General features: G+C 40.9%; 1 protein-coding gene across 1 annotated transcript; it reads left to right on the top strand.

Annotated features, from left to right (window-relative positions):
* The first annotated feature begins 364 nt into the window (after positions 1 to 364).
* LOC147882199 (uncharacterized) lies at positions 365 to 1,567 on the top strand. The gene is made up of 2 exons (XM_087402092.1): positions 365 to 440; positions 548 to 1,567. Exon 2 carries the CDS (start codon positions 884 to 886, stop codon positions 1,292 to 1,294), a length of 411 nt encoding a protein of 136 aa, XP_087258218.1. The 5' UTR covers positions 365 to 440; positions 548 to 883; the 3' UTR covers positions 1,295 to 1,567.
* The last annotated feature ends 11,211 nt before the right edge of the window (positions 1,568 to 12,778 follow it).

A 12,778-nucleotide genomic window follows, 5' to 3' on the forward strand; every position in this document is an offset into this window, starting at 1 on the left:
AAACCATATCCTTTTTGTGATTTCTCGGAATTGTTGCACTTTTTGTGAAACCTGAAAAGCTTTCATTTCTTAGTAAAAATGCAGGTTAACTTAAGGATTAAGGTTCGAGAATTCAAGACCTAGAGCGAGATTGCGCATGATCCATTCGTCAGTATGAAGCGTGTTCACGTAAAGAATCGTCACGAGAAACATGCCATCAGAGGGCAAGGATTCAGACTTGGTGAAGTGTTGCTGATGAAGTCAGAGATTAGCCAGTGCGCTCCGACCAAGCTAATGAAGCTGCACATGAAGTCGACCGACGACCACTCATCCAGCAGTGAGCCCCAGTCACCGGCGGTTTCTTCGGCAGGACTAAAACTGTACACCAAACATCTCTGCAAATCCTGGACAATCGACTTTGCTGATGAATTACGATTCGTTGTTGCTTTTGTAGAATCGTGGTGAGTCGGGACCTCTTTGTTCTAGTACTTGTGTCAAAGAGTAACTAGATTGAAATAGATTTCAATAATCCAAACTGCGCTAGGAGTCACTTCTATGCTGGTTGCAGGACTCTAAGGCCGGAATCAATACTTCTGATAAGCCTTCGGCCGTGGCGCCTCAAACGCGGGAAGGACGCCGAGCGCTTTTCTTTGCCTTCCCCGCTCTAGAGGCTCAACATCAAGTGCGCGGCCAGCAGCCATCTTCCGCTAGCAGACGATACTCTGGCTCACTCCAAGGTTCCTTCAAGCTCGTTTGCGGCTAAACGCTGCGTTGCAATGACATTTAGAGCATCGACATTGTACCCCTGAAGCTCTTTCGCATGATTACTCTCTTTCCCAGCTCGTGCCTGCAGAGACATGCTCATGTAACTCGTATCGTTGCACAAAGTAAAGTCTAGGACGGCATGGCAGCAAAAGCATCGCAGCCCATTTCATGCTTTGGGACACATTGCACCAGCTGTTATAGAGGCATCAGCATTCCTTCACGCAGTTTTACCGGCCAAAATCTTCGTTCTGTAGTTTCATACAACCGACTGCATGGGGACAGCGAAGAGACTCCCCGTGATGATGAGGTGCCTCCTGTTGCGACGCTAGGAGGCAACGCTTTCAAACACCGCGTGTTTAGGCGAGTGAAGTCTTCACGTGAGACGTCCTCGAGGCAGCCCACTGCATTGGCTGCGAAAATGAAGGAGGCATGTGGGCTAGCCTTGGCCGCGGCCCGGAAGAGTACGCCACATATTGTAGAGCTGTTCGTGGGGAACCAGCTTCTGATGCTCCTGTCGGTGCATCCCCCGGGCAGGCGCTCCATGAGCTGAGCTCGTCTCCGAGATTTTGACAGCTGTGAAAGAGAACTTGCTTCCCACCAAATCGGGTAACGGATTACTGTAGTTCAAGAGCAGGAGCAGCATCTTTTGCTGCGGCCATTTCTTCTGATATGCTTGCAGTTCGCTCTCTTAGTTGGTAACCATCGTCGCCATTGGCGTGTGCACACCAGTTGTTACTGAATCATGTTCACGAAGAACTTTTTTCTCCGCAGGTCATAAAACCTACGACTGCATAATTTTATAGGTTTTTTTCAAAACTTTATAGATTTTTACAGGTTTTCATTTCTAAAACTCTTTGATTTTTACAATTATTAAAAACTGAAAAAATAAAATTTAAAGGTAAAAATGAAAATCTTACAGGTCCATTGTATATAGTTTGCAGGTTCTCTGTGAACACTGTACTGAATCATAGCATCTGTTATTATAGATCGTATTGCAAGTTACAGTTTTCACGTTTCTTATCAGGTGTAGATGGAGAGATCTTAACTTATTTGTAGTACTTAACAAATTCGTGTTTCAAATATATGTCCCAATTAAACAAAATGTGTCCAACTTCTTAACTTATTGTTCAAGATGTCCCAATTAAACAAAATGTGTCCAACTTCTTAACTTATTGTCTTGAACAAAAAATTTTCCATATTCAAAGGTACTTTGCTAGGGATGGACATAGCACATCTATCTTGCTCGACTCTTCTATTTCAAAATAGTATTTACATTGTATCCCTCTCCTCCTTAAAAGGTAAATCTCCTCAAAACACACTCCCACATTGGCTCTTTTGGTTCATGGCGAGTATCTCTCGTTTTTTCTTGGTTCACACCGTCGTCATGGGTGTTATTGGTTAGCCACACTCCTCACATGTCTTTAGAGGTCGACTTACCCTTCTGGGCGATGGGTGTGGGTTGTCTATCTTTGTGTTTGTGTGTGGAGGGTTTGAGTGGGTTTGAGAAGAACCACCTATTTCATTAATTTTGGACTTTTTGTGTTGTTTTTGGACGAAGCCCAAAAATCCTTCCCAAATGAAAACTTTACTTTATGAAAATATCCTTCCCAAATCAAAATTTTACTTTCTGAAAATATTCTTCCCAAATCAAAAGTTCACTTTGTAGCACTATCATATTCACATAAAAATATTATTTTTTCAATCTATACTTTTGCACCAACATGCAAGAATTTGAAATAATCCTATATTAGAAATTCTAGCTATATCTAAGTTATTTGTTAATTTAATTATTTTTAATAATTTTCCTTGACGTTTTTCCTTCCCAAATCAAAAGTTCACTTTGTGGCACTATCATATTCACATAAAAATATTGTTTTTTCAATCTATACTTTTGCACCAACATGCAAGAATTTGAAATAATCCTATATTAGAAATTCTAGCTATATCTAAGTTATTTGTTAATTTAATTATTTTTAATATTTTTCCTTGACGTTTTTCGTTGACGTGATAAATTTATAAATCCATGAAAGGAGACTTAAATATTTCATGAAAATAACATTGTCACTCGGCAATATGCACAAAATTTAGCAAAACTTTTAATAAATAGAAAGAAGACATGATGCCATAAGACCCAAGTTTTGTATTGAACCAAAGAGGTATAATAGCAATTATAGCTTTCTTTATATGATTACATTGAGAGACATTGCCCTTAGCTAGAGTCTTTATATCCAAAATGATATCGATTGAACATATGTTTACAATTTAAATTGTTGCTCTTAAAGAGCCTCAATTCGTGCCATCTGCATAATTTGACTCGCCATTGTCTTATTGCTCAATGTCACGACAGTCCCTTGCCAGGTGCCATCTGCATAATTTGACTCCCACTTGTCTTGCCAAGCCTTGCCCCTTGGGTGCATTGACTCCCCATTGTCTTATTGCTCAATGCGATAGTCCCTTGCCAGGTGCCATCTGCATTAACTCCCTATTGTCTTGCCAAGCCTTGACCCTTGGGTGACATCCAGTGCAAAATATAGGTGCCATCTGCATTAACTCCCACAAGTTATCTTGCCAAGCCTTGCCCCTTGGGTGCATTGACTCCCCATTGTCTTATTGCTCAATGTGATAGTCCCTTGCCAGGTGCCATCTGCATTAACTCCCTATTGTCTTGGCAAGCCTTGACCCTTGGGTGACATCCAGTGCATATTTTGACTCTCATTTGACATAGGAGGTGATGACTCTGATTATAATTGTCTTGGATTGGCTCCTTGCCTAGTACCCAAATAAAATCCTTCAATGGACTTCAATACAAAGCTTTAATCATGGACATTCTTCATTTGCGCTGTCTCCTTCTACTTCCTCCATGGCGAGCATCCTTAAAAATTCGTGTATATGCAAAATAGTTTGCTGTGGTATTTTTATTTTTCCTTCTACCTCATATCCCATGTGCTTCTTTGATTTCTTTGCCCTTGAATGCCAAGACACTATGATTGTCTCCGTCGAAACTTGAGAGACCGCTTCATCATTTGGGACCCACTCCTTCATTATATAATTAGTATATAATGTGTTGTTATCCATATTCTCCTTCCTGCCCTTTGGCTCATACCATACCGCTGTAAATGTTGTAGCTCTCCCTTGGTCATCTCTTTGCACATCAACTACTTTTGCAACCCAAAACTTCACATTCTCATATTCATCATCCGATGGCCGAACCACAACAAAACAATCGACCTCTATATCTACTTGTGGCATAAACTCTCTCTTCTTCGGTCCACAATATGGACGTGGGAGTAATGATACAAATTCATTTTCAAAGACTGGAGTTGGGCGCAAATCGTTATGAACATTTGGCCAAAACATATTGCATTCTTCCTTGACATCCTTTGAGCCTCGCATTCTCTCAAGGTCCTTTATTAAATTTCGTGTCTTGTTAATTACAGTGGTAGTGTGTTCTCTCCAAGTAGGCTTCGAATCAGGATATCTCCGGAGCATTTCCTCTTTGTATGTAATAAATGCTTTTAATCCATCTATTTCACAATTAGACCTCTCATTAAATTCTTGTATAGGAGCCCATGTTGGATACCTCTCCTTGCTGGGAATTAAAGTTAAGAGACTATAAGGTTCTTCAGGTCCCCATTTTGTATCATGAGAATACTGTTGCCATTGCATTACGGGTTTTTCATTTAGAAAAAAAAACGAAAGTAGTGTGGATTGGTATGACCTGTCAATGCATCACCACCTGTTTGTATGAAAGGTAGAATGAAGCTCTTCCAATCATACATTCTTTCGAGCCTCTCACATAATGTACTTTCCTTACGACCACCAACTGGCCTGCCACATCTTCTTACCAAGTCATCTATTGTCTCCACATCCTTGCATTTAAGCTCCCTTGAGACTGTGCTAAAAACCTGATCGATATCCTCATGTGTATGCCCAACATACAAAAATCCACATTCGACCTCATTGAAGATTCGATGAGCAACTAGCATGGAGCAGAATGCAAACATGAGTACATTCTTATTTTCTCGCCAACAATTATCAGCTTGTATTCTCAAAGTCGGTGGCAGGCGACCTTTTTCTGCATGTACATTGCGAATTGCCTTCATAATAGATGTTACAACTTGATTGCTATCATGTAGATGCAAGGAATCAATCCATATATCTGCAAAGAACTTAATTCCATGCACTAACACTCCACATAGATGTGTCTTTAGAAAGTGCTTTCCTTGTAATTTAGGTGGAGTGGCAACAAAACGAGGCAATGTTGTTGTATTCTGATCCATGCCATCTACAATAAGGCACATGTAGTCATCGGGATGCGAAATAGCTTGCTCCTTCCAAAATGCATATTTTTGTCTGGAATGTCGAATAAGGTCATGATGAGATTTTCGGTTTTTTTTGTATAATTCCCTTTGATTTGAACATGTTGCACTCTCAATCGCTCGCTTTAAATCATCACAGACATTGCACTTTGACATTTTTTGCCTCCTTGGGATTTTAACATATCCAAAGTTCTTCTTCCAAAGAGTATACAAAGTATGAGAAGAAGCTACGGCATCCCCTCTTTGCCTTTGCTTTTCTGCAATAGAGTCAAATACTTCGAGCTTTGTCAAGCCCATTGGAAGGTGCATTTCAGTGATCGCGTCACCGCTAGGGAGTTTGGTAGATATATGGGGTTGAGGCAAAGCATTTTCATGTATGAAGTCTTGCAAAATTGCTGCTGCCCTGACAGTTGAGATTCTTGATTTGGACCTTCCTCTATTACCGTGAATGCTAAATTTGTTACCACCCTTTGCTTGGTGACTAAATCCCAATATGTACCATGGGATAATCCAGTAATATTGTGATATGCCTTATTGCAAATCCTTTTTCCATTTACGAGAGGTTTTACCTTTTGTCTTGAACTTATCCTTTTATTGCCATTCTGAAGAAAGCAAGAGAGACTTGTGAGAAGGTATTCATTTCTTTCGCTTCCTCTTCTTTGCCACACGTGTCCTCTAAATTCCCTGATGTCTGCAAGATCAATGAAGAGCATACATCTTCGCTTGCAACATAGATATCCCAATGCATTTAACATGTTCTCCTCCTTCATTACTCTCTTCCTCTTTGGTTGCTTTTGTGGATCTGCCTGGATTCGCTTTCTCTTCATGCATATGTATGACCGTTTTCGTTCCTCGTGCACGTTGTTATCTGTATTTATGCACTTCTTCTCCTCACATTTGTTTGTAACCAAGCATCCATGATTGGTCATTGCATCCTTGTCCATATCACAATGAAAGTTAAATACTGAATAATCCTCTGTTGATCTCATCCTCGTTTTTAACATACTCTTAGGACCATTGAGAACCTTGAAACTCTTCCATTCCTGAGAGAACATCACTCATTAGGACATCTTGCGTACGTGGCTTTCACAAATCCACAACCTTGATTGACACTAGGTTTGTTAATATGCATGAACTCATCCACACTTGACAAGACATCGCTATTGAAACCTTTGCCCTTCTCACTGTGCAAGAATTCATCCACCCCAGATAAGGCTTCGCTTCTAAAATCATTTTGTTTCTCGGAACCAATGAACTCATCCACTCTAGATAAGATGTCACTTCTATAATTGAGTATATTGAAATCATCCACATTTGAAGTGATAGAGCCTGGCACATGGGCACGCTTTTTAGGTCCTTTGATATTGTAGTATACGTTGTCTTTATCATTGAAAACACGTTCCTCTTTCTCATGTTTAAAAATTGCATGCTCCATCTCATATTCTTGCCTTCCTCATAGTAGGGATCACATAAGGATGTTATGTTATCAACCATACCATCATCAGTGACTTTTAGAATCCTCATCTGTGCAAATGACCATTGCTCCACTTGTTCAAATCCCAATACTTCACCTTCTGCTACTGTCTTATTTGCAAATGATCTCATTTGTAAAATGTCCCCTATAGTAAAATCCAAGGTGGTGCACTTTGTATTCTTGATAATGTCTGTTGCATAAGTCTCATCTTTGACCCATGCTATAAATGATTTGTTGGATGTATTGTAGGGCATAACATCTCCAAGTGTTTCCATATCTCCACATTTATACTTTAGCTCAACATGTGCGCTAAGAATCTTTGATACAGTAACTGCCACCTTATCTTCGCCAAGTCTTCGAAAGTGCCAAACTGAATTGGGATCACTATCATGGATTGTAGCAAATGCAACTACTTCTCTTTTGCATATAAAATCACATCCATCCCTGGAACAAAATCTATAGCCATCTCCTTTGTGAGAGTCCTTCGCAAGCAAGCTGCAGTAGCAACAATTACATAAATATTAGTCTCTTTTTAATAATCTACTCATTTATTATAATTTTTAATTAGTACTTAATTTATTGGTGGGAGAAGTTATCCGATCAAGTACTCATCAGATGGACATGCCAAGTTATCCTTTGCATGGTCAATCGAGCATTAAATACCATTTTTGCTCTAGTGTCATGCACATCCGTAAAAAAACATGAGCCTACTAGGTATGTTATCCAATCAAGCACTAATGGGATGCGTGTGCCACTTTGCATGTAAGTCAATTCCACCTAGTTGAGGGTGTGTGCAAAGTATTGTGCCCATCGGATATGCTTTGCATTGTTGATCAAGCATAAAACACCGTTTTTGCCTTAGTGTCATGCACAACCATGAAAAAACACGGTCCTAAGTGTGTTAATCAAACAAGTACTTATTGGATGGGGGCTCCACTTTTCACGCAAGTTTGTTTCAACTAGGTTGAGATGCCTGCAAAGTATTGTCACCATCGGATATGCTTTGCATGGTCGATCACGCATTATACACCAATTTTTTCCCTAGTGATATGCACATCCGCAAAAAAACACGCCCTTAGGTGTGTTATTTGACCAAGTACTTATCGGATGGGTGTGCCTCTTTGAGAACATTTCAATACCACCTAGGTTGAGGTGTACAAAAAGTGTTGTGCCCATCGGATATGCTTTGCATGGTCCATCGAGCATTAAATACTATTTTTGCTCGTGTCATGCACATCTGTAAAAAAAACACGTTGCTAGGTGTGTTCTCCGATCAAGTACTTATGCGATGGGAATGCCACTTTGCACGTAAGTCAATTCCACCTGGTTGAAGGTGTGTGCAAAGTATTGTGCCCATCGGATATGCTTTGCATTGTCGATCAAGCATAAAACACCGTTTTTGCCTTAGTGTCATGCACAACCATGAAAAAACACGGTTCCAGGTGTGTTATTCAAACTAGTACTTATCGGATGGGGGCTCTAGCTTGCACGCAAGTCCATTTCAACTAGGTTGAGGTGTGTGCAAAGTATTTTCACCATCGGATATGATTTGCATGGTCGATCACGCATTATACACCATTTTTTCCCTAATGATATGCACATCCATAAAAAAACACGCCATTACGTGTGTTATCTGACCAAGTACTTATCGGATGGGTGTGCCTCATTGAGAACATTTTAATACCACCTAGGTTGAGGCGTACGAAAAGTTTTGTGCTCATCGCATATCCTTTGCATGGTCGATCGAGCATTAAATACTATTTTTGCTCTAGTGTCATGCACATCCGTCAAAAAACACGCTGCTAGGTATGTTATCCGATCAAGCACTTATGGGATGGGCGTGCCACTTTGCATGTAAGTCGATTCCACCTAGTTGAAGGTGTGTGCAAAGTATTGTGCCCATCGGATATGCTTTGCATTGTCGATCAAGCATAAAACGCCGTTTTTGTCTTAGTGTCATGCACATTTGTAAAAAAACGCAGTCCTAGATGTGTTATTCAAACTAGTACTTATCGGATGGGGGCTCCAGTTTGCATGCAAGTCTGTTCAACTAGGTTGAGGTGTGTGCAAAGTATTGTGCCCATCGGATATGCCTTGCATTGTAAACACCATTTTTTCCCTAGTGGTATGCACATCCGCAAAAAAACATGCCCTTAGGTATGTTATCTGACCAAGTACTTATCGGATGGGTGTGCCTCTTTGACAACATTTTAATACCACCTAGGTTGAGGTATATGAAAAGTATTATGCCCATCGGATATGCTTTGCATGGTCGATCGAGCATGAAATACCATTTTTGCCTTAGTGCCATGCACATCCGTAAAAAAACACGCTGCTAGGTGTGTTATCCGATCAAGCACTTATGCGATGGGAATGCCACTTTGCATGTGAGTCAATTCCACCTAGTTGAAGGTGTGTGCAAAGTAGGTGCCCATCGGATATGCTTTGCATGGTCGATTGAGCATTAAATTCCATTTTTGCCTTGGTGCCATGCACATCGGTAAAAAAACACGCTGGTAGGTGTGTTATCTGATCAAGCACTTATGCGATGGGCGTGCCACGTTGCATGTAAGTCAATTCCACCTAGTTGAAGGTGTGTGCAAAGTATCGTGCCCATCGGATATGCTTTGCATTGTCGATCAAGCATAACACACCGTTTCTGCCTTAGTGTCATGCACAACCATATAAAAACACGACCATAGGTGTGTTATTCAAATAAGTACTTATCAGATGGGGGCTCCACTTTGCACGCAAGTCCGTTTTAACTACATTGAGGTGCGTGCAAAGTATTGTCACCATCGGATATGATTTGCATGGTCGATCACGCATTATACACCATTTTTTCCCTAATGATATGCACATCCGCAAAAAAACAAGCCATTAGGTGTGTTATCGGACCAAGTACTTATCGGATGGGTGTGCCTCATTGAGAACATTTTAATACCACCTAGGTTGAGGCGTACGAAAAGTTTTGTTGGCATGGAATTGATATCACAGTCACTATTCAAATTGATTGAACATGACATCCATGAAAAAACACGGTCCTAGGTGTGTTATTCAAACTAGTACTTATCGGATGGGGGCTTCAGTTTGCACGCAAGTCTGTTTTGACTAGGTTGAGGTGTGTGCAAAGTATTGTCACCATCGGATATGATTTGCATGGTCGATCACGCATTATACACCGTTTTTTCCCTAGTGGTATGCACATCTGCAAAAAAACACGCCCTTAGGTATGTTATCTGACCAAGTACTTATCGGATGGGTGTGCCTCTTTGACAACATTTTAATACCGCCTAGGTTGAGGTATAGGAAAAGTATTATGACCATCGGATATGCTTTGCATGGTCGATCGAACATTAAATACCATTTTTGCCTTAGTGCCATGCACATCCGTAAAAAAACACGCTGCTAGGTGTCTTATCCGATCAAGCACTTATGCGATGGGAATGCCACTTTGTATGTAAGTCAATTACACCTAGTTGAAGGTGTGTGCAAAGTATCATGCCCATCGGATATGCTTTGCATGGTCGATCGAGCATTAAATACCATTTTTGCCTTAGTGCCATGCACATCCGTAAAAAAACACACTGCTACGTGTGTTATCTAGTCAAGCGCTTATGCGATGGGCATGCCACTTTGCATGTAAGTCAATTCCACCTAGTTGAAGGTGTGTGCAAAGTATTGTGCCCATCGGATATGCTTTGCATGGTCGATCGAGCATTAAATACTATTTTTGCTCTAGTGTCATGCACATCCGTCAAAAAACACGCTGCTAGGTATGTTATCCAATCAAGCACTTATGGGATGGGTGTGACACTTTGCATGTAAGTCAATTACACCTATTTGAAGGTGTGTAAAAAGTATCGTGCCCATCGGATATGCTTTGCATGGTTGATCGAGCATTAAATTCCATTTTTGACTTAGTGCCATGCACATCCGTAAAAAAACACACTACTAGGTGTGTTATCTGATCAAGCACTTATGCGATGGGCGTACCACTTTGCATGTAAGTCAATTCCACCTAGTTTAAGGTGTGTGAAAAGTATTGTGCCCATCGGATATGCTTTGCATTGTCGATCAAGCATAACACACCGTTTTTGCCTTAGTGTCATGCACAACCATATAAAAACATGGCCATAGGTGTGTTATTCAAATAAGTGCTTATTAGATGGGGGCTCCACTTTGCATGCAAGTCCGTTTTAACAACTTTGAGGTGCGTGCAAAGTATTGTCACCATCGGATATGATTTGCATGGTCGATCACGCATTATACACCATTTTTTCCCTAATGATATGCACATCCCAAAAAAAACACGCCATTAGGTGTGTTATTTGACTAGCTACTTATCGGATGGGTGTGCCTCATTGAGAACATTTCAATACCACCTAGGTTGAGGTGTACGAAAAGTTTTGTGCCCATCGGATATCCTTTGCATGGTCGATCGAGCATTAAATACTATTTTTGCTCTAGTGTCATGCACATCCGTCAAAAAACACGCTGCTAGGTATGTTATCCGATCAAGCACTTATGGGATGGGCGTGCCACTTTGCATGTAAGTCGATTCCACCTAGTTGAAGGTGTGTGCAAAGTATTGTGTCCATCGGATATGCTTTGCATTGTCGATCAAGCATAAAACACCGTTTTTGCCTTGGTGTCATGCACAACCATGAAAAAACACGGTCCTAGGTGTGTTATTCAAACTAGTACTTATCGGATGGGGGCCCCAGTTTGCACACAAGTCTGTTTCAACTAGGTTGAGGTGTGCGCAAAGTATTGTCACCATCGGATATGATTTGCATGGTCGATCACGCATTATACACCGTTTTTTCCCTAGTGGTATGCACATCCGTAAAAAAACACGCCCTTAGGTATGTTATGTGACCAAATACTTATCGGATGGGTGTGCCTCTTTGACAACATTTTAATACCACCTAGGTTGAGGTATAGGAAAAGTATTATGCCCATCGGATATGCTTTGCATGGTCGATCGAGCATTAAATACCATTTTTGCCTTAGTGCCATGCACATTCGTAAAAAAACACACTGCTAGGTGTGTTATCTGATCAAGCACTTATGCGATGGGAATGCCACTTTTCATGTAGTTCAATTACACCTAGTTTAAGGTGTGCAAGGTATCGTGCCCATCGGATATGCTTTGCATTGTCGATCAAGCATAACACACCGTTTCTGCCTTAGTGTCATGCACAACCATATAAAAACACGGCCATAGGTGTGTTATTCAAATAAGTACTTATCAGATGGGGGCTCCACTTTGCACGCAAGTCATTTTTAACTACGTTGAGGTGCGTGCAAAGTATTGTCACCATCGAATATGATTTGCATGGTCGATCACGCATTATACACCATTTTTTCCCTAATGATATGCACATCCACAAAAAAACACGCCATTAGGTGTGTTATCTGACCAAGTACTTATCGGATGGGTGTGCCTCATTGAAAACATTTGAATACCACCTAGGTTGAGGCGTACGAAAAGTTTTGTGCCCATCGGATATCCTTTGCATGGTCGGTCGAGCATTAAATTCTATTTTTGCTCTAGTGTCATGCACATCAGTCAAAAAACACTCTGCTAGGTATGTTATCCGATCAAGAACTTATGGGATGGGCGTGGCACTTTGCATGTAAGTTGATTCTACCTAGTTGAAGGTGTGTGCAAAGTATTGTGCCCATCGGATATGCTTTGCATTGTCGATCAAGCATAAAACACCGTTTTTGTCTTAGTGTCATGCACATTCGTCAAAAAACGCAGTCCTAGATGTGTTATTCAACTTAGTACTTATCGGATGGGGGCTCTAGTTTGCACGCAAGTCTGTTTCAACTAGGTTGAAGTGTGTGCAAAGTATTGTCACCATCGGATATGATTTGCATGGTCGATCACGCATTATACACCGTTTTTCCCTAGTGGTATGCACATCCGCAAAAAAACATGCCCTTGGGTATGTTATCTGTCCAAGTACTTATCGGATGGGTGTGCCTCTTTGACAACATTTTAATACCACCTAGGTTAAGGTATAGGAAAAGTATTATGCCCATCGGATATGCTTTGCATGGTTAATCGAGCATTAAATACCATTTTCGCCTTAGTGCCATGCACATCCGTAAAAAAACACGCTGCTAGGTGTGTTATCCAATCAAGCACTTATGCGATGGGAATGTCACTTTGCATGTAAGTCAATTCCACCTAGTTGAAGGTGTGTGCAAAGTATCGTGCCCATCGGAT

The sequence above is a fragment of the Dipteris shenzhenensis genome, chromosome 30 (genome assembly GCF_047967505.1).
Source record: "Dipteris shenzhenensis isolate YYH24624 ecotype China chromosome 30, Dip_SZ_1.0, whole genome shotgun sequence".
In the NCBI taxonomy this organism is placed as follows: domain Eukaryota; kingdom Viridiplantae; phylum Streptophyta; class Polypodiopsida; order Gleicheniales; family Dipteridaceae; genus Dipteris; species Dipteris shenzhenensis.

Excerpts from the sequence above, each read along its gene's own strand:
- LOC147882199 (XM_087402092.1), top strand. The coding sequence starts at position 884 with ATGGCAGCAAAAGCATCGCAGCCCATTTCATGCTTTGGGACACATTGC.